Below are 22,872 nucleotides of genomic sequence, written 5' to 3'. Positions count from 1 at the left end.
AAGCATTCAAAAGGCTGGAAAAGATGGTCACCTGAAAACAAAAACCACTTACCCTAAGAAAGACCCATCTTATCAAGGTTGCTTGTCTGCGAATTCTGAATAGTATTAATATCACCAATCTTATCAATGAATAGGTATTCAATTTTAACCTGCCAAATGGTAGAGCATCTCTCTCTACAATTACTGCATTCTCTCTCGACCGCGATCACATTTGATTTGAGCGTCTGAGGGTTGATCTTGTACTAACGCCCGAGGTAGTTTAACCTTGTTTTGCAGGATCCTTGTGTACGAGTAACGGACCTCAGTGGACCTATAACAACCCGGATATTCCCGAGCAGCTTACAGGGGCTTAAGCATAGTGGAAGAGACTCTAGTCGAGATAACCCAGACTATTACTGTCACACTCACCGAACTACATCAGAGAGTGTGGAACTCAAATCCCGATTCTATTCAAATTGATTTAACTATTAAAACAACGCTCTGATTCTCAGACTCTGCCCTCATAAATTTCTATAGAAAATCCGGCAGAGTTTCCTTTGAAAATAGGACAACTCTAAAGCGAGAAATAATATGAACCTGTTACAATTTCAATAAATAAAAATATTTCCAAATCCCAGAACTCAACAACCTCAACGCTTTCGCGGAGCAACACCCAATAGAGAATCAAGAGCACTAACAACTCTTAAATGGAGATATATATTATAAATAGCAAACGACTAACTATACAAAGTCGAGCGCCCTTACTTCGAAAGGAAATACAATACTACACCATCTTGTATCAACTTCAACTTGAGAAAGATTAACTCACGATTTCAACCTGGAACATTTAGGATACTGCCACCCACCAAGTGACAGGCACAAAAATAATAAAACAACAGACAAATCAGCAAATCTGAGTACTAAACCCATAAATAACATTAACACATGCTTTGGTGGCTTTTACTTAAAAACGACTCAACAATCAACAATCAGCATGCTCAGATTAATCATACAAGTCATAGCAAAGTATAGCATTAGTTCTGGTGACCACATACATGCAATACCATTATTCAATTCACTTCATAGTACACCATGGTTCATGAAACAGTAAAGCAATGCATAAACATATTTCATATATCTTCATTTAATTAGTTTCAACATATCACACTTCATTATGAAGAATCTAAGTTAACCAACTCTGATATAGGTTATATGACTTATTTTCTTTAATTGATTTCTTATCAGAAACCAAACTTATATTCTCTAACACTATATCAATCATTTTCTTATACTTCTACAAATAATTCCTTATTAGGAATTAAATAACATGACAACACTCCATGACATGATTCCTTATCGGGAATCCAATACCAAATATGATTCCTTACAATGATACAATTCCTTATCAGGAATTTAGTATTGAAATGTGATTCCTTATCAAGAATCCAATATCATCATTCATTTAAATATTGAATAAACATTCATTACTTACCTAATATGATTCTTTATCGGGAATCCAATATCGAAATAACTTACCACGATATAATTCCTTATCGAGAATCCAATATCGATATAACTTTCACAATTTGAGATAACTTTCTTTTAACCAAGGGGAAAGAGAACGCGGCGTAGGAGACAAAGCTTACACTTCGACAGTGGGGGTGGTCACCCAACCATTCACTTTAATTTTGGCCAATAACCGCGACTAGTCCGGAGTACATTTTTCCGCTGATTCAATCAGCCATCCACAGGTTTCACATTACATGATATGTCGATCGATTATCGCCCCACAGAGCAATGGCACGTTCCCCTGTTCGTGTCACCTCATCTGTCGACTCAGACAAGGCTACTTTCCCCATTTAGTTTTATTCAGTTTTCATTCATAACTTATTCCAATCAATAACACTTAACAATAATCTTTTAGCAATAAACCAATCCAAAACATTTCTCTTTACAGAATTATAATCAATTAACATAACATCTTCATAAGTAAGTATTTCATACTAATACATGTATGCTTTTATATGCAAACGATTCCAATCATAAAACTTATATCCCACAATAACTAATAGCTACTTATGTTCAATAAAACATCATTTTGGGTCACTAAGCCAGTTCCACAAAACACGTGCTTTTGCATACAGATAGTTCATACTATTTCTCTTTTCATACTTATCAATCTATATTCATCTCAATAAATAATATCAATTATCAAGTCCCAACAACAATCACAATATACAGGCTTATCTCTTATAACTAGTTTTTAACCCGTGAAAAAATGCATGGGAGGCTATACTTGTATGTCACATTATAAATTATTTTTTAGACGAAAAGACCATTAATGCGACAAGAAAATTATTCTTTAATGAGAGTGTGAAAATGAAACTTGAAATCAAATTTAATATACAACACATTATTAAAGGAACAAACATTTACACTTTCTCTTTATAGAAACACAAAAAACAATGTCAATTACAATTATATACACAATTCAAACATTTTGAAAAACATCCTTATGGATGACATTGGTTGTAACGGATGAGTTGCCACGATCTTTATCACTGATCAAGATTTTCAAACCCTTTTTGCTTGTAACTCTTATAATAGCCACATACAAGTGTCCATGGTTGAACAATGGTCGGGTTAGATATAAGCCAATGTGCGCTAAGGACTATCCTTAGCTTGGCTTTTATTAATTGTCATTGCAAAACAAACAACCAATGGGAATTATCTTCTTTGAAATTTTATGGGGAACTTTGTTGGATCTGATGGGGTAAGTGTCATCCGCAGAATAAAAACTTTATCACCAACATTACTACCAAATACAACAACGGCCTCAATAATTCGATTGCAAGGTGCTTAACGACTTACCTAGCACCATTGCAAAGCCCATAAGTCTAATCAATATTTCGTAATAGCATCATCGGTGCCCCTATCTTCAAGGTTAAAGTATGATTTGGCAAACCACCGCACTTGATTGTATTCAGAAATTCAGTAGAGTACACCTCGTGTATTCCGAAATTCTGAAATGGGATATGACGATTTGCTGGATTTATTGATTGCATAACATCCTTTAAGCTTTCATTAAGAGCTTCAAAGCAATATTTATGCATCATCGGAGCTTCATCCCAAATGATAAGCTTTATATTCATAAGTAGTCCAGGCTTAATGCCATGACATGTTGAGTTCTCATCGACATTTAGCGGTAGGCCAAATCTAGAATGTGCAGTTCTCCCACGTCGAAGCAACAAAGAGGCGATTCCACTTGATGCAACTGGCAAAACAATTTCCCCTTTACGCCTTAATGCTGCACATAATAATCTCCATAATTATGTCTTTCCCATTCCTCCATAACCATAGACAAAGAATACACCTCCTTTGTCGCGCAATCCAGCAGACATGATTTCATTATAAATTACACGCTGCTCATCAGTCAGTCCAGCATAAAGATCTTAACACGCCTTTTGTAATTGCTCTTGGTCATACGAAAGCTCATCCATAATGAGCTTATTTTGACCATCTGATACAATCAAGTCATTTGGAAATGGCATTCCCGTGTAAATTTATGAAGGGTGCTACCATTACTTTGTAACTTAGCTTCGATGTCAGCCAAAGCAAAGTTTTTCAACTGTTCGTATCTTAGACGTAATGCTGCAAAACGAACACAAAGTGTGATAGGAAAAATTTTAAGTTATTTCTGCAAGATAATTTAGTATACACATTTATTACATAAAGTGATATAAAAGTAAATATACCTCCGTCTTGGAGAAGTCTGCTTTGTCTATGTAGAATTTTGTCGGAAAGAAGGTGCCAAGTTTTTTCCCAAATAGTCTCAGGTTTTGTCAAACTGCATGACAACAATAGCATGCAGAAAAGATTGCAGAGATACTGTCCAGCTTCTCTAAAACCAGCTTCTCTAAAACTAGCTTCTATCATCTAACAAACCTCTAACATAACATGGTTCTTTGAATGTTGCATGTTGTACTCCATCAGCTACGCGTATGTCTTCATAACATGTTGCACCTTTCACAAAATTTAAAAATGTCCGCAAATAGAATTTTTCACCTGCTCCTGGGGATACGTGATAAATTCTTCCGATGCAAAATCCCTCTTTTTGAGGTGTCCATTCATGTGGATCTTCTTGCCATACAAATTTTGTAGGGAATTTAATGTAGCTTAGTTCTCTTGTTTCAGCATATCTTTTGTTACATCCATCCACGACAAAAAATTTTTCCTCTTAATATTAGGTCTCTCGAGCACGAATTCTAAATCAGCATCATCAGTGTAAAGCACGGTCTGCTCGTCAGGCAACTGAAAACTCAACCTTTCGGCAGATGGGTTTGTATAATGAATAGTGAAACCAAAAATCCTCCTCATGGCTTCACATAGGGATATGTATCGATAGTCATAATACATTTTGATTTCATCTATTTCCTTTGGAACTTTAGAGTTTTGACGGTTCTGGTACGCTGTTGTCGTGACTCTATCATACCCCTTATTGATATATTTAAACAAATATTTGATCGATATATATTGGTTGCACCATTCTACATTAATATGGGCAAGATACTTACACAACAACTCTGGATTATGAGGAACGACAAATCTATTGTCGAGTGTGATGCCATTCTTTTCGATGGTTGTACCACTCTCTCTTCTCCTGTAAACAGGATATCCATCTTCATCAACAGTTGTTCTCTCATGAAACCTTTTTGGAAAAAAATTTGTGCACTTCTTCTCCGTGGTACATGACGTATCATAGTTCAAAGCACCACATGGACATTGGATCATGAACTATGTGACAACATCGTACAACTCTGGATTTTTATCTTTGTTTGGCAGCTCAGCACAAATAATTTTGTCTATTGCATCGCCATCACGATGTAAGAACAAAAGTATGTGTGAGCGTCGCAATCCACGCTTTTGAAATTCAACGGTGTACACAATTGTAAGATTGAAATTTAGATAAATGTTAAGACAACATGTTATGGGATATTTTGGAAGCGTAAGTTTCAAGTTTCATAAATACATATTCATACAAAACACTTGCAATAATATCACATTTATATGTAAATATATTTATTTGAACCTCAACAATTTGATTACCTGCTCGTACTCGGCCGAAGATGTTTTTATCCTTTAAATCGTTGACCAGCTGATCAAGTTTTATCTTAAACACTCGACATATAATATCCAGTCTATCTTCAGGTCTTAAGCCCATCTTCGATACAAATCGTGTGATCTCGGGCCACTTTGGGCTACATGTGAAGGTTATAAATAGATCAGGGTTGCCATACCACCTACAAATAATAGCCATCTCATCTTAGTAATTCTCCCTCATGTAATTATGTCCTCCAGTGAATGAGGCTGGTATAACAACACGACTACCGGTAGATGTACCTTCTGTATCTCCTTGTTCTGTTGCTCCCCTTAGGTTCTTTACATTATCAGCTCTAAAACTTTGTTGGTTATACTTTACAAACGACAATTCAGCTTCCATCATCGTATATCCATCGACACAAAATTGCTGGCATAGTCGCCGAGAAAGTAGTATGGTGGGGGCCTCATTTTTACGATCTTGCATCCGATATGCAAATCACTCCCTCATAGTACGTCTGTCTCTTTTTTTTTTTTGAATTTCCAGTAGGGGGACTTTTATCTTTATGAAAAACATCTTCCTAATATCCATCCTCACCGTATGGGAAAAGAAGGGGTTATTGCAAAGGAAGATAAGAAAGATGAAGTTCAGATATTTGCTTTAATTTTCCATTTCGTGTTTCGATAATAATATCTCTTTTATCTGCAGTATCAATGTCTCTAACTATTAACGCAACAACCTTAGATGTTGTTGGTAAACTATATGTCCCATCATCAGTATCCCTCCTTCCAATTAGCTATAACCGAACTTTTTGACACAAAATAAAGCGATCTCTGGCCATCCTAAAATTCTTTGTAAGAGGATTGTGTTCACCTATCATATCTTGTAATTACGCAATTAGAGAATCTTCAAAATTTTCGGGAATTCCAGAACTGACATAAACATTGAAAAAATAGTTACATTATTTTAACGCAAATATTTTCATATAACTTTAATTAGTAAAGCAAGGTAGTATATTTTAAAAAAAGGTAAAGTGTGATTTACCTATAAGCAATCTTCTATTAGCAATCTCATGTTCTGTGTCATATATGTAAAGCTGAGAAAACTTTGGACGCGAGCCTTCATTCGGCAACAAACTACCAATTAAATGATTATTCTGACCACCTTATTTTAAAGTTATATGGTCCACGTCCTTGAGTGGATGGTGCTTTTATGTTCCCTCCCATCGAAGTGAACGAATGCATCATATTATATGTTCGAATGTTCTCGATAAAATTCCTACTTCTTGGATGTTTTCCTTCAAGCAAGTCACTAAGGAGTTGTGGAGGGGGACATAGTAAAGGTAGCACAACTTTGCCTTGCATACAACAACGTGAGAACTTGGGCTTGTCAGTTTTGATATGTTTTTTTTTTTGCTCTTTCCTCGAACAACATGATTACACCACAAAATTCACATTCCCGTAGTTGATCTCCAATATCCCAATAATCTATGTTAACATTTTCAAATTTAAGCATAATATAATTTCAATGTACTTATAAGTTGCCAACTAATTGTAAACTTTGTTTTTCAATACCCGAAACATTGTTTTCATTGCTAGCAGTATTGTCAATATTCTCATGATCATCCACCTCTATCTTTAGGGAACGATCTACTATGTTTGACGTGTTTGTCTCGGTTGTACTTGATGTCCACATATATATATATATATATATATATATATATATATATATATGAATAATCCAAACTAACAATGGCGACAAACATAATATTTAATTAGGTATACATAAAAGATTCATCACAAAGATTTTCAATTTGATTATTAAAAAACATAAGAAACTGTGTACCTAGATTTAACTGCTGTCTAACTTGATTGAGAACTTCTTTTACTCTGAGAGACAGTTATGTTATATCTGCACTTCGTTTTAGATTCTTCTAAACGTAGTAGATTTTGGTTTCCAACTTCATTAACTTAAAGTAAATAACACAATGTGAAGTTAATAAGTTTATTTTGCACAATAAATAGTTTCATATGTACATATATACACATATAACGTTAAACATACCAAGATTACGCTTTTGATTCAAAATAAGCCTTCTTTTTGTCGTGTTGACTTTGAATCAAAATTAATATCTGAACATAATAAATAATAATGTTAAAAATAATAGTTCAAGTGTGGAATGATATGACATATGTAGAGTATGGTTGTAACACGTACATATATTTTCGTTGTTAACCAATAGATGGTGACAAATAACCACTTTCGTAGGTAGGAGTGACCTCATTTTCTAAAGATGTTTATATGACAATTTGTTGTTAGAAATATCAATAAATACATTACTTCATTTGATGGATATAAAATAGAAAAAATAAAGCACTCACGTTCTCGTTCGATGTCATTAATAGTACAATGACCATTTAGCATGATCCCAGCTGTAGCTGATAGTTGCACATAATTTGGAACATCTACACAAATAGTAAAAAATCGTTTTAATGAAGTATCCCACTTAAAGGTAATTGATAAAATCATGTTCATCAAACTTCATTATGCTACATAATTTATTGTTCAACATTTTGCTATATGCTTCTCGGCTATTATAGCCCTTTGCTTCTGTCGATTGACCTTAGTAGAATGGCAATCATGTTCATTAATCCTCATATCTGAAAATATATATAGTCCATTAAATCTATTTATATTTTGAATATGGAATGAACCATAACATTCAATTTAAATATACTGACCGTTTGTAATGTTGCTAAGCACTGTTATGTCGATACTACGCTGGTTGGATGATGGTTGATCAATAATTAGTAGACTATAACTGTAACTCAAACCTTAATAAAGAAATGTTATTAGTTTCAAAAAAATGTTACTGAGTGGTGTTGTGTCGACAGCACAATAATTCAATGATCTTTGATGATAATTTACTGGAGAGTAGTTGTTATGTAGGCATAAGGAAATAGCTTGTAATTAAATTATACGTATCATTAAATCAAAAGGAATGCTTAAATAATAATATACGACATTTCAAGTTATTGTGATCTTTTGATCACAAAGTAATTTATAAGTAGTATATTATTATCAGTTTGCACGGTTTAATTATTAATAAGGGTTAAAAAAATTAGAGCAAATATTAATATATGTATTGTCATCTATATTATAATAGTAATATTATGCGAAATTACTTTGGTAATTAGAAGAAATACAACTCAAAGAATTTGTTTTCTATCGTATTTTCAGTATAACAGGTATATATTTCAGTACAGCTCAATGAACTATATAATTACTATAGTAATATTTTATTATCGACAACTATAAAAAAAAATTATACAATACAAATATATACGAAATTCATCTATATATCAACAAATAAAAGTAACATATCCAACATTTTAACAATGTTGGGTATCGGTACTTATAACTTTGAATTCCTTAAAATGATCAATTTGTAAATGAATTAGTTAAGACATATTTAATATAAGAATTTAAGGTATTAGGTTAATTTGATGAAAAGAGAAATTTATGTGTTTTCCTAGTCGTCGAAGGTTAACCGTCTATAAAGAAATAAGAAAATTATAATAATATTAAAAACATGTCATTTGATTAGTAACTGATAGTGATAGTATGCGAATTACATTGGTTATTATAAGAAATACAATTGAATGGAGTTCCATTCTCTTTCATATTTTCGGAAGAACATGTACCCCTGTGATGTTTGTCTTTCAGTATACACCTTCTCTTTTGTCTCGCAATATGTGCATCGCTATTACGAATAGAGGTTGCATAACTAAGAACTGTTTAAGAAGGTAGATCAAATTTGACAACATACAATGGTGTCTTATATTAATTGGCATAAAAATATAGTTATTATATTAATTGACATAAAATATCAATTGTCGTACCGTTAGATATATCAGATTAAGGTTGAGTTTGCTCATTCAGTACATAGTTACTTGTTGATGTCAAAGTTGCCCCTGATATGAATTTTTTAACATGAACAAAATCTACATTATTACAAACTGTGAAATAGTGGGTATGAAAAATTAGTATCTTAACAAAATTTTATTAATCAGGACTTAAAAGTCCTAGATAAAGCAATAGAAAATCGATGTTGTTTGAATTAAATAACCTTTTCGATATCTAATATGGTTTAACTTTATTATAATAAAGTATCTTAGGAGACCATATCACCTCAACCAATTACATTAAACCTCAGATAAAATAAATTTAAGTGCTACTCAACTCAAAGTAAATGGCCCATAAAAAAATTTAATTGCTCGCATAATTGAAAAAATTAATGGTATTGGCATCACCTCCGATCCCAGAGGTCAAGGGATTGAGTCTTACCCCTTGCAAAGAAGGATCCCTAATTTTCCCTCTTCCTTGCAAGGAACTTCATCTTAACTTTAAAAAAAAAAATGAAAAATGAATGGACTTAAACACATGCATGCTACTTAACCCAATTGCACGCGTACAATGTAATTCTCTTTTGCTTAACCCATTTGCACGCATACTTTGTTTCTCTTTTGCTTAACCCATATGTTGCACCCAATTGCTATTTGCTGAACCCAATAATTTATATATTTATTTTTGTTGCTTAACCCAATTCCTTATTACACACATCTTCTAAACTACTAACACTTATTCCTCTCTTTACCTCTTCACATCCAAGAAGCTTCACCCTATTCATTAATGGCTCTTGTTCTCCCAAATTCTAAAATTTCAATTGGTGCATTTACATTTTCTTTCCCCATAATTTTAATACGCAAACCTATTGTTTTCTAAAAAAAATGAAGGCATGCAATTCAAGTTTCAAAGGGTGAAGCAAATAACAATTCTCTAAAAAAATTTTAAAAAATAGAAAGCAAACAAAAATTGCATTAATGGCAAAAAAAAAAAATTGAAGCACCAAGAGGTTAAAACAGCAAGCATGTTAGTTATGGTAGAGGATTGTTCACTTAATGACAACGCAATGGAAAATGGAAGGTAATATCATCATCTTAATTGAGGTGATCAAATATATGTTCCAAGTTATGCCCAAAGCAGTAAGTTTTATCTTTCATTTTCTTATTGACATTAATATTTAAGTTATATAGAAGACAATAAACATAATGCATGTATAATTCCCATATCAATTAGAGCATGTTCTCCCCAACTTATTTTCAGTTCAGTTCAATTAAATTCAATTCAATTCTCTTCAGTTCAGTTAAGTTCAATTCAGTTCAACTCTGGACAATATTTTTACTCTCACATATCACTATTCATTTCAGTTCAGTTTAATTTAGTTCAACTGTTTTATGCCGAAGAAAACAGGCCCTTATCCAAATATGGCAAATGTTGCAATTTTTCGTTATGGAAGAAGTATGTTTAATCCGGATCTTTTCAATAGTGGAGAAATGTTTTATTAACCTATGTCAATATATTTCACCGAAGAACATGTCAATATATTTCACCGAGAAACATGTCAATATAATGTCATCCAACACGGAAAGATAAAACACTCACTTTCCCTTCTCTCCCTTTCCTTCCCACTTCATGTCCAAAACATGCCAAATTATCGTACCACAACCCAGTAAATTTTCAACTATTACAATCTTACAACTTACCAAGACCTACGAAATTTACAAGTAGAGAACATAACCCTTGTTACACATCTGCCATCTGATGTCAGTATTTACCACCCAATTGCTACATCTAGAGGCAATATTATTAAGAACATCACAAGAACCATATTTGGCTCTGCAAACTTCATGAAAAGTATTATCTGCATGCATTGCTTCACTCAATGTCCCTATTAGACCTGCTCTGCATTTCTCCATTCATTTCCCTATTAAACCTGCTCTGCATTTCTCCATTCATTTCCCTATTAAACCTGATCACTCAGGCAATGTGCCTGCTGGAGGAAACACGACTCTGTGTCCATGACGATGGCTTATAACCTCCAGACAGCAGATTTGAAACTTTAGCCGCTTTGATCTTTCTACGTTTAGACTCAAGCTCCAAACGTTTGTTATTATTTGAGGAAGATCCAGATGATCCAGAGAATATCGAGGAAGTAGATATTAATGCTCGTTTAAGCTTCCTATTTTCATCAAACTTTCTCGGAAACTTTACACGGGAAGCAGCAGCAGCGTCCTCTGCAGATCCTGGTAGTAGTCGTATACCAAAACCCTTTTTCCTAGACACACTTTCTTCTTCAGCTACTCTCTTCTTCTGGCTCTATATGCAATTACAAAAGCAAAAATGCAATATGTTCATAATGTTGGACTGAAGGATTAAGGAAAGGAAAGAAGGGAAGGCTGAAATGCTCTGAAATTCTTCCAAAATTTTGCAACTTCAGAAAGATTTGGTTAGTTCATTGGGGAAGGAAAATGGAGTTGCCCATTTATTCCTCTCCTACCCTTCCCTCCAAATCCCTTCACCATCTAATAACACTATTAAAGGGATAAACGCTGAGTTTTATATGTAATCATACCCTCAATCGAGCCCGAAGAGCTTTATTGATGGCATAGTCATCAGCATGCCTTGCATCAGATGCACGCTGAAGACGTACAAGTACTGGATCAGCTTCTTTTTTCTTCTTCAAGTCCTCCTCTTGATGCTCAAGACGGTAAAATGGGTCCACAAGTTTACCTCTTTCTGATTAAAACAGTAAGATAGGTTGAAAAAAAACATCAAGCACAGATTTTCAACAGTATTAAGACAAATAAGAGTGTGAGATGTGTATGCTCCAACGTGGGACATGCCTCAAAATGTACACGTGCTACCTAGATAAACATACAATATGAAAAACTCCAGACGTAAAGGATATGGGAAAAACAAAATTGCCAACCTTCATCTGCAGGAAGTTCCAATGTTTCTGCATCCTCTGCATCATACTCTTCAATTTTTCGTCGAGCACCCTTGACGATCACATACTCGCAATTTTTAGGATCAGTTTGGATTGCAATTTCATGCTTGCAGCAAGCCGACTTCATAGTGAAGTTCCATATCTGACGCAAACATAAGAAACTCAAAGTTAAAGAACAGCCAATATCAAGTAGAAAACAACCTAGCAAGTACATCAATCACCATCCACACATAACAAATTAAAATTTTTAACAAATTGTTCACAAACAACCCAACAAAGAGGAAGCAACAATTATGAACAGCAAACCCATCCAAGTAGCAATATCAAGAGGGTGAAATGTGAAAGGATCTCACAAATATGAATAGAACAAAAAAGAACCAATGGTAACATACTAATATCCCACAAGTACCAAAATGACAGATAATTTACAAGAATGCAGATTGATATCCAAACATCAGAATATAGCTGATAATATACCTTGCTATATGTTGATCAACGCCCCCACCCAAAAAAAAAGAAAACAAAAGAAAAAAAAAAGAGAGAAAAAAAAATCCCACATAGGAAGGGTTTCATAAGGTCACAACTCAAATTTGAATACAGTTGAAGAGCAGCTATTTCAAGAGAGGCATGTGAAATCCATTGCAATTTTGCAAGTAATGATAAATGTACATGTAAAATAGTGCAACCACCTTGCTCATGAACCCGTCAAAAAGAATTCGACATCCATAAAGAGTCTTATGTCATCCAGACACAAGTAAAAGTGTTGAATACAGGTTTGAGTGACATTATTCTCACATTTAGAGATAGTTGGGGGGGACAACATTGAATCATTGATGGACAATTACTTCATTTTTAAGGCTACTTTTTTATACTTCCTCCGTTTCTTAATACTTACTAATATTATTATTTGAGATGTGTCACAACACTAACAACATTTCTCCAACATTTCTCCTTTGGGTAAATTCTGACACAAAGAAAGCATTACTTTATTATAAACCATTTCACTCTCTCTCCTCTTCATTGATTGTTGTGCCATTTCCATATGTTGCAAGTATTAAGATATGGGAGAAGTACTTTTTGTTAAAAAAATTATTCCAAAAAGGGTGTTGCCTGTGCCTTTCACATTGAACTTACAAGTACCTATGAACATTTCACAAAGACGTGTTCATAGAGTACTTATTATACTTCTTATCTATATATATTCCAATAGTGAGTATATACCACAAAGTGTTTCTCTTCCTTATAAGCGTCTTCTTATATATTTAATCTTCAAACATACAATCATAGGTAATAGAGGTGTCCAAATGAATATGCTTTACTAGTCCTTCCGTAGAAGGTAAAACATAGAGAGAGCAAAAAATATTTGTATGATATACAATAGAAATCCCTTCTAATGTCCTGATGATGCATCTCCATTCCCAACTCCCAAGTATTGGCCGAAATACTTTCATGACCATCTCTAGAGTTAGTAATGAGTAGTAACTATGAGAAACAAAGCACGCTTGAAAGTGGAGGTATAACCACAGACAAAGGTTTAACACTCTTCTAGCAAAACTAGAGACAAACTCAATAAAATTACCTCCAATTACTCCTGCATAACAAATCGGCTGATAGATAAAACAAAGAATCGAAGTAACCTAGAAAATTAAAGAATAACAAAATCCTATTTATCAAATGCACTGAGAGAAAATACCTTCGTGGAATAGTAGTTTCCAACTTGTTTTTTCTCTGCATTGAACCTCACACCCTTCGCTATCATAGATTCACACCCTTCACACCATATATTAAAAGGCATTTCAAACCTGTTCAGTAAAAAAGGAAACAAGCTAAAGGTCAGACATTTCTTCCCAGTTGAATTAAAAGAAAAAACTATATTATAAGGGAACCAAAAGGGGTGTCAAGCGTCAACTCTTTACAGACACGATTGAAAACTGTGCCCAACATCATTAAGATCTCTCCTACATCTGGTGCTCAAAAATCCAAAGCAAAATACACAAATCTTCAATCTGCAGAGTCATGCATGATCTTATCTACAAAATCCAAGCTCATGCCAAAGCACGAGACGACCAAGTCTCCAACTATACAAGACCCACCAAAAAAGATAAATTCGGGTGACAAGGCTTTCCAGATTCCAGTGATTCCTATCCTTCCATCTACTCTACCAAGTTGTCAAAGCTGTTGGCTTCCATATTTCTAACAATCCACTGGTCCTCTGACCTCTTTCCATCAACCCAAAAACAATTCAACCTTACCTCTATGCACCCAATGATTGCCCTATAAAGGTAAACTCTAAATGCCACAGAGAAACCGATTAAGGACAAAAAAAGAAAGGAAAAATTGACGGAACAATCCCAACTCCCAACTTTGGGCTTTCCGCCATTTTTAGTACCAACTTTTGATTATTCCTTATCGGTCTCACTATTGTTCATTGTTTACAAAAATGGTCCCAGTTCACGGGTGATCGGTTTAACTGATTTAGTTTCTCTTTTAAAAAAATCATTTACCAATTTTCCCCTCCTCTTCCTCTCTCCTCCCTCCTTTCTCCCAGCCACCCCTAAAACCCCCTCCCCATTACCATTTGTTGCTAATCTGCGTAAACTAGGCTTGGAGGGTCCTCGTGGATGTTTTTTTTCATTCATTTGGAGGTAATTATTTTTAGTGCATTTTTGACTCGGATTCATGTTACCTATTAGATGGAGGATTCAATGGCAAAGGTTGATACCAATGTCAAAAAGCGTTTGGTTACTATAATTCTCTCTGAGAATTAGGCAGGGATCAGATTTCACTTGTTCAATAGGCGAACCAATTTTCTGAGTCAATTCGTTTGGAGAAACCTCTGGCACTATTCAGAAAAACACTTGCGAAAATGGGTTTGAAAGATATTCCTGGCCTTCGTGTAAGGAAATAGCAGTATTCCGAAATCCAAATCTTTATCTCTAACGAAGAGTGCTATATGGTTCACTTGTTGAAGATCATCGATGTAACCAGGGACCCCAAAAGAAATTCGCAAGCCTAGCTCCAATGTACGATTCTTGAGAGAGAAGAAGAAATACAAACGATTGCTGTCTCTTTTATGTCATCTTGGTGGCCAATAAAAACATGTTGATTTACTAATTAAAGAATGGTGTGGGTAGATCTTAACAAATCGATCTTTTGGAGGTCCAGTCAAGCTTCAGTTGAATTCTTAGTGATGTGAAATTCATACGATTCCTTGTTTAAGGTTCAGTCGAGCCATTGAAGAGAAAAAGTACGCAACAGAGGGGATTACGAGGGTGGGAGGGGGGTGGCTGGGGAGGGGTTTCAACGGTAGAGGAGGGGGTGAGAACTGGTGGCAGTTTCGGGCAATGGAGGAAGGGGGTGGTGGTCTCGGACGTTTTACCTGTTGTCGGCTTATAGCTGGTCATTTACGTGCTGGGACAGTTTTAATAAAATATAACCCAAAGTTGGGACCACCGAGGAACAATCAAAAGTTGTGACTGAAAATGGTACAACACCCATAATTAAGATTGTTCCCGTCAATTTTTCCAAAAAAAAAAAAGGGTGAACGCTTCATAAGTTTGAAAAGGATGGTGTTTGCAAGGCATAACAATAAATAATCCATTAAGTTATACTTCTACGCTAACCTTTTACTTGTAGGCTCTTACAATATTCTTCATATTGTATCTTTAAAATCTTATATATTTTACAAAAAATAAGATAATAAGGTCATCATACATTCATGAGATTGAATTCTTATTTTATTCATAAAACTACGTAGAATATAACTCAATTATTATTCTTCACTTTCTAATAAATGATTTGATTACATTGAATTGCCAAGAAAAAAATTAAAAGATTCAGAAGAAACAACTTAAGTTTGAAACTCTAAGGGGTCGTTTGGTTGACAAAGGGGAAAGGGAAGGGTTTAAGAAAGGGAAAGTAGAAGAATAGAAAGCAAAACTCTTAGATTTAGTAGGTTGTTTGTTTCAAATAGGTAAAGGAAACCCTAATATATAACCACCCCTCTACCACCACCACCACAATTCTCTTTCAAATTAAACAATTGTGTCGGTCGCGTTACCCCTTCTTCGACGCCGTCGCCTCCCTTCCCTACTTCCGACGCCGTCATCCCCTTTCCTCTCTTACGGCACTTCTTTTCTCTCTCTTCTTCCCTCCTTTCGTTGTTGTTTGGTGATGTCTTGGTAAGTTACGGGTAGTCTTTTCAGCGACTTAGGTGGGTTTCGTGGATGGTGAGTAGGGTTTTGGTGGTGGTTTGGTAAATTAGGGGTGGTGGTGAGTATTTTGCTGGTAGTGGTTTGGTAAGTGATGGTGCGATGTTGGTGTTGGTGGGGTAGAAGTGGTCTCGGTGAAGGTAGCAGTGGTGTCGATAAGGAGGCGATGGTGGAGCGGTGCCGATGAGGGTGGCGGTAATGAACCTGGTGAGGGTCGCAATGGTGGAGTGGTGCTGGTAGTAGGGGTGTTCATAAAAAACCGAAACCGAAAAGCCATAACAAAATACCAAAAAACCGATCTAAATGGGTGGTTACTGTAACGATAAAAAAAGTTTCAACGGTACGATTACCGAACCGATAAAATTAACGGTAAAGTTACGGTTATGATTTTTGAGTGAAAGGTTAACCGAAATATTTTTTTATCTATTTAATTGTGAAATATTTTCAAACAATTCCATTAATTCTAATATTTGTTGCTAAGTTACAACAATTAGAGGAAGTATGTAATTACTTGAAAACTCTAATACTAATATAAACACTATAATTAGGAAATGATGTAAATTATTAGTGTCAGTTATATTTTCCACTAGATTTATTATCCACTTTATAATACATTTTATATTAGAGTATATATAATATTAAAATACATGCACAAAAAAATTAAAAATATATAGTACATTAAGTAAAACATAATAGTATAAATTAAATAACGCTTAATGGTTAACCGAAAAATCGTACCGAAAAAACGATTAACCGCTTAAGCGGTAACCAGTCTAAACTGTTACGGTTCGCAAAAAGAGCGAACTAAAATGTTGTTTCGGGACGGTTTACCACCAATGAATACCCGTAGCTGGTAGTGGCGTAGTGCATTGGACAGTGGGTGTACAGTGGTGTATTGGTGGCTTAGGGAAAAGGAATTTAAATACCTAGGGGGAGGTGGAGAATCAGAGTAGAGGAGTTGGTTGGGAGGGGGTAAGGAGAGGGTAGAGAATGATTAAAATGACAATGCAAACAACATCAAAGGGAATCAACCCAGTTGTTTCTCTTACCTTTTCCTAAACACCCCATACCACACGCCCCCTAAATCCCAATTGATTATATGGCATTTCGTAAAACCTATGTTGCTCAATCATTTCACCTTAAGTACCGGTGTCGTATATTCGACACTTGGACATGGATAAGACACTCGAACATTTCGATTTGGACCAAAAAATTAAAAAAAAATCCAAAAGATAGCCGAGCCGGACACTTAGACATGTACCCGTGTCGGATATGGGTACCCAACTCCGAGCAACATAGCATAAAATTGTGAGTTGATTACATTGGACCTTATTTGTGTGTATTAAAATCCTTGAACTAGCGCATGCCTAACTTTAAGATTCTAGATCTACCATTCTAAAGAAATATAATCCCACATTACGATATCACCAAAACAAACAATTGAATTGAGTGAGATAGAAATCTATACTTCCTCCATTTTTTTGACTCGGTGTTCCCATTTTTGGCAATTCTCTATCGCTTGCAATGTTTCTACGTCTCTCTCCTCTTCGTGGTCTTTGTGCAAAGAAAAACTTTTTGAGTAATTAAAAACAGAGGAAGTATATACTATTACACTATTTAGTAACCTATATGGATCTGAAAATCTCAAATTTGTTGGTCAGAGATGCTTCGATGAAAGAGCACCTAAATTTTCTAAGCCATAGCCTCAAATTAGCAAATAACAAAACCCTCATAATCTATCGAACGGCCAACCTGGATAAAGGAAGCACCTTCAACCGAGATCATTCTATTTATCAACACTCATCTCTTTTAAACTCATATGACAAAAAAAAATTATTTTATCCATGGAGTCTTCACTTGAGATGGCACCTTTTTTCATATCCTAAAAAAGGAGAAAGTTATTATTATCCACTCCAACCCAAAGATTGAAGGGGAAATGCTATGGTTGCTACCGCAATTGTTTCCTGTTAAAGGAGTGCAGTGATTTATACTAAATAAACAAGACTTCGGGAAAGATACCCAAGTGAAGGGAAAATGCTCTTAGTGCTTTCTTTGGTTTCCAAACGAAAATTGAAAAACAGGTACAAAAACGACCAAGTTAGAGGAGTCTGTCAAAGGTCCACGCTCTCTTGGTCTCGAGTGAAAAACCACTGATTATCCACTGTCAGTAAATATATCACATTGTGAAATGCAACATATTCATAATTTCATCGAAGACAAACATTAAAAGCACCATCTATACTTAAAGCTGTAAACAAAGTATATGAGCAGATAGTGATTGTGAAGATGCAATGCAGTGACCTAATTGCGGGGGTTGATGGTGGTGTAGACATTGTATAATGATTGGTTAGATTTTAGCTTGAAGAGGAAGGAAGTGAGTTAGTTCGAGGAGCGAGAAGGATATGAGAATCAGATCCTCTATACATAGAAGAGGAGATTAGAGGATAAATCATGTTAAATATTGTAAAAGTCCCCTTTCCTACAGCGACAAAAAACCATAAAGACTATCATAGATTTCTTGATCTTCTATTAAATAAAAAAGAAAATAAAAACTCAGTTTTTTCATAGTACAGTGAATATACTCAAAAACTCGATCTTCAATGGAAGAAATCTGCGTTTATGAAAGACTATCCTATATCCACGCAATGCGTGCGTTGACGTATAGACAACATAATTGATAGAAAAAATAGCTTTAAAATTTATCTCATCACTAAAACAATGACATGTTTTTTTAACAATTTAAACAACAGGGTATTTTAGACATTTTAGGAGAACACCAAAGTCCTCATGTGTTCCCTTATAGAATAGAGATAATTAGCCATTCTAAAACAAGAGAAAGAAACACCAATTAACTACCCCTATTCCTAACAAATTTAACCAAATCCCTGCGGAAAAAATAAATCCCTCTGGTTGACAAAAATCAGATGCTAAATTGCCCATTCCATTTGCAAACGACACACTGGAAGCACACAACAGTTTCCAATCACAAAGAACTAACATACCTTATGATTAGGATGCCTTGATCTATTTTTTTCGCCCGCTCTCTTAAGGCATGTTGGCCATGAAACTTGTTGAGACCACCCTATCAAAAACAATTTGCAAGTAAAAATGCATGTCAAAGAAGAATTTCAATATACATACTTATCAATTTGAATCTTCCATAAAAGCACATGGCAAATGCAATGTTTACCTGAGTTGGATCCCATTCCGGAGGATAGTAGAAATTATCAGCTCGAGCTGCTGCAAGAGAAGACTGTAGCAGAAGCAAGCAAACAAAAGTTTAATACTTTAATGTAGTATAGAAATGTACAATAGGGAAACAAACACTAGAAGTAGTGCAATCTCATGATGAGGATTGAGGAGTTAAGATCAAATATACAGACAACGTAAAAGGAAAAGGTACAGCCTATTTCCCTTTCAGCTCTACAGCACAAGCACAAAAGCTGGGCTGTTGAACGCAGTTGCATTCAGTTGAACAAAAACAGAAATGGAAATCATAGTCAAGGGTGAAGAAAACTGCACCATCACAAATTCTAAAACTGAGGAAGTGACAAGGTGGCTGCCTCAGGTTATATTAGTAGCTCACAAGCACATATCTCATTGGAGAAAGTCACTACCATACATAAAGCCTGAGAAGCTCCCACAAGGTAGCTAAAGTAAATTATATGGGACTTGAGAATACTCCTCAACATAATTTCTATGTTGACCTTCTGTCAAAGAGATACAAGTTAGCCAAAAAAACTCCTACTAGGATCATACGAGATAGAGCTAATATCCAAACTACTTGGAACAAAAAATACACCTAAAAAACTTCCATAATCTTCATTTAAGGTTATTAAACTCATGATTTGGCTTCCTATCCACAGCAATCAAAAGGTCAAACTTGTGCACATAGGATAGGCTCTCTTATACCATTGTAGTGTAAACAATCACTAAAAGCTTTTGTATTCTTTCCTCCCATTCACCACTACTTTACCACAGCATAACTAACCTTTCATATTTATATGATATTTAAGGAAAAAACCATATGAATAAACGGAATCTACCATATAGACAAATGTTGGCATATGCTTTACTATTGGTCAAAACATAATAACTCCAAAAATAACCATGACGTACAGCAGATACCCTCCTTAAACAACTACTCCTCACCTGATAAGTTGAATAGTATTTATTTCCACCAAGATATATCACTCCAGATTTCTTTACACAAAGAAAAATACTAATTATAGATGCACATTGACATAAAACACTGAAAACGTTGTTTACCTGACTGACAAAACCAGGCTCAACTACTTCCCATAAAATATGAGATCTCAGACGCATCAAAAGGGGACATAACTCAAATCCAGACCTACAACTTTGGTTTAGAACACCCCTAACTCCAGATGACCAAGACCTAATTCGCACGAAAAATTTATTGTCGAATGGTTTAAGCTCAGAGTCACCGCATTATGTTAAGACCAAACACTTCAGTGAATGATTATCTTCCACTATTTAACTCCCAGAAATCTAACACTTCTTTGGCAATTTTTGTCTATTGAGTCTGAAATTTAATCTGAGATCAAACACTTTGGTAAAACATATTCTTCCATTTTTCTAATACACCTTCTGTTTTCTTATAAAGTAATGTTTTAGCATTCTGAGGTTTTGACTTTAACCACGAATTTTTTCTTGAACTATACTGACAAACTCAACAAACTGATAATATACTATAAAAGCATTTTTATAAATGAATCTGAAAACTAAAATATACTTCAAGAGCAATTTGCCACTGCAGTCAAAACCTCAAAAAGCTTAAACATGACTCAATAAAAAATGCGAAGAGAGTACTAATAGATAACTAATGTAATTTTTCAGGCAAGATCATCCATTTATCATAGTTATCTAAACCAATTGTTTTCATACATAGACTTGTAATAAACAAATCCTTGCTTGCTATCATAAAGAGTTTCACTTATTACAAATAATTACGCCAAAAACAGGTGCTTTTAACCCATTGAACCAACTCGAATCCTTAACACCTTATAGTAAGTGTCAGCGCTTTTTAACCCGCGACAGAATGCTACCCAAATCATAGCAACACGGAATTAAACATAACCCAGCACAAAGACTTGATGATTAGCAGGTGTAAAATCCACCAATCAAGAACTCAGCAGTCAATTTGTTTTCCTTCCCTTTCATCTTACGATTATAAGAATGACAAACATTCTCGTAATTAGTCTAAATTTAAAACACCTATGATTTCATCCAACAATTCAAAAAGAAATTGAAACAATCATGTAGCCACCATGATAACGAGCTTGATAAACTTAATATTTGGATAAATATAAAGAACAACAAGCAGATGGGAGACAACAATCATCCAAATCTCAATCGAAAATTGAATCTGAAATATAGCGTACCATTGCTAGTTGCTTGAGTTACTTCTACTTCGAATTTAGGGTTTGTTTCCGACGAAGTCCAAAATTGGGGATTTCTGTTTGCCAACCGACGAAAACCTGTAGGCTGTCTGGCTGTAGTCGATATAAAGGCTACCGCGGGTTTATGTTCCTCGTTTTCTTTTCTTTTTTAAACTTAAAATCTTTTATAAAACTTCTAATATTACACATCATTAATTAATCAATACAACGTCAAAACAAGACTAATCTCTCTCTAAAACTTGAGAGCCTCTCTCTCTAAAAATAGAGAGCCAACTTTTTCACACCAAAAAACCCAAAAAAAATGAATCCTTTTCACCCACATAATATAAACTTGGTTACGCAACAAGTAAGAGAAGATAGCAGCCTTCGCAGAATGGGGATACAAATTGAGACTGAAGAAGACGACATCTTACATGAGGACTACGATCTATACAGAACAGTCCTAGGGAAAGTGAAAGACCTCCGAGATTTCACTGAAGCTCAAATCAGCAACTGGGTGACGAACCACTGGACATCTCACGATGAAATCCAGGTTCGAAAAGTCGGTAAACTCTTTTATTTCATTTGTCTTGATAATAGAGATAGAGCAAACCTTATTTGTCTAGGTTCAGCAAACTTTCAAGGAGCCCTTATCCTGTTCACAAAATGCTCTCCCCACATCTCCCTTAGAGCTCATAACTTCTCAAGAATCCCTTTATGGATAAAAGTCGAAGGTCTCCCCTTGCTTTACAACAAAACAAATATTGCTAGAAGAGCCTTAAATAGAATAGGAGACGTTCTCCATTTTGATAATGCTTCCTCTAGTACTGGTTTTATGTTCCTCGTTTTCTTTTTTTTGTCTAGGCTGTCTGGCTGTAGTCGATATAAAGGCTACCGCGGGTTTATGTTCCTCGTTTTCTATAAAATCTTTTATAAAACTTCTAATATTACCCATCATTAATTAATCAATACAACAACCAAGTAGTACTTGGTCTTCAACTCAAAAAAAAAAAAAAATTATTACTTGGTCTAGTACTAGAGGCACTTTGAGGGCAGGGATTTCGCTTACCCTTCTTCGTTACTCTCAAGTGTCTGGTCCATTAAAACCCGAACGGGGCCTGGACTACTTCTTCTTACCAAAAAAAAAAACTAATCAATGCAACATGGCCCGCCACATCTATAATTATACGTGTAATCGCGCACGTGTAACCAAGCATTAGAGCGCATGTTTGAAAATAAAAAATTTGGGGATGATCAATTTAATCCTATTCATGGGCCACACTTTGAGTTCCTGAACTCAAGTTCCTAAACAATTGTTCCTCTCAACTTCAC

The 22,872-nt window shown here is 34.9% G+C and overlaps 1 protein-coding gene across 1 annotated transcript; it reads right to left on the bottom strand.

Annotated features, from left to right (window-relative positions):
- Positions 1 to 10,631: 10,631 nt before the first annotated feature.
- LOC104896364 (uncharacterized) lies at positions 10,632 to 21,698 on the bottom strand. The gene is made up of 7 exons (XM_010683110.4): positions 21,544 to 21,698; positions 19,329 to 19,391; positions 19,141 to 19,220; positions 13,621 to 13,729; positions 11,910 to 12,069; positions 11,553 to 11,716; positions 10,632 to 11,296 (listed from the first exon to the last, which is right to left on the bottom strand). The coding sequence occupies exons 1-7, from the start codon at positions 21,544 to 21,546 to the stop codon at positions 10,958 to 10,960; spliced, it is 918 nt and encodes a 305-aa protein (XP_010681412.2). The 5' UTR covers positions 21,547 to 21,698; the 3' UTR covers positions 10,632 to 10,957.
- Positions 21,699 to 22,872: the final 1,174 nt, after the last annotated feature.

This window comes from Beta vulgaris, chromosome 6 (genome assembly GCF_026745355.1).
Source record: "Beta vulgaris subsp. vulgaris cultivar EL10 chromosome 6, EL10.2, whole genome shotgun sequence".
NCBI lineage: Eukaryota > Viridiplantae > Streptophyta > Magnoliopsida > Caryophyllales > Amaranthaceae > Beta > Beta vulgaris.
Note: the sequence above shows the minus strand (reverse complement) of the source record. Positions and strands in the feature narration are given on the sequence as shown.

Bases quoted from the DNA above. Each gene is read 5' to 3' on its own strand.
- LOC104896364 (XM_010683110.4), bottom strand. The intron at 19,221-19,328 runs GTAAACATTGCA...TGTTTTTGATAG, and splicing joins CGGAATGGGATCCAACTCAG to GGTGGTCTCAACAAGTTTCA. The intron at 13,730-19,140 runs GTATGTTAGTTC...TTTACTGAACAG, and splicing joins CAAGGCATCCTAATCATAAG to GTTTGAAATGCCTTTTAATA.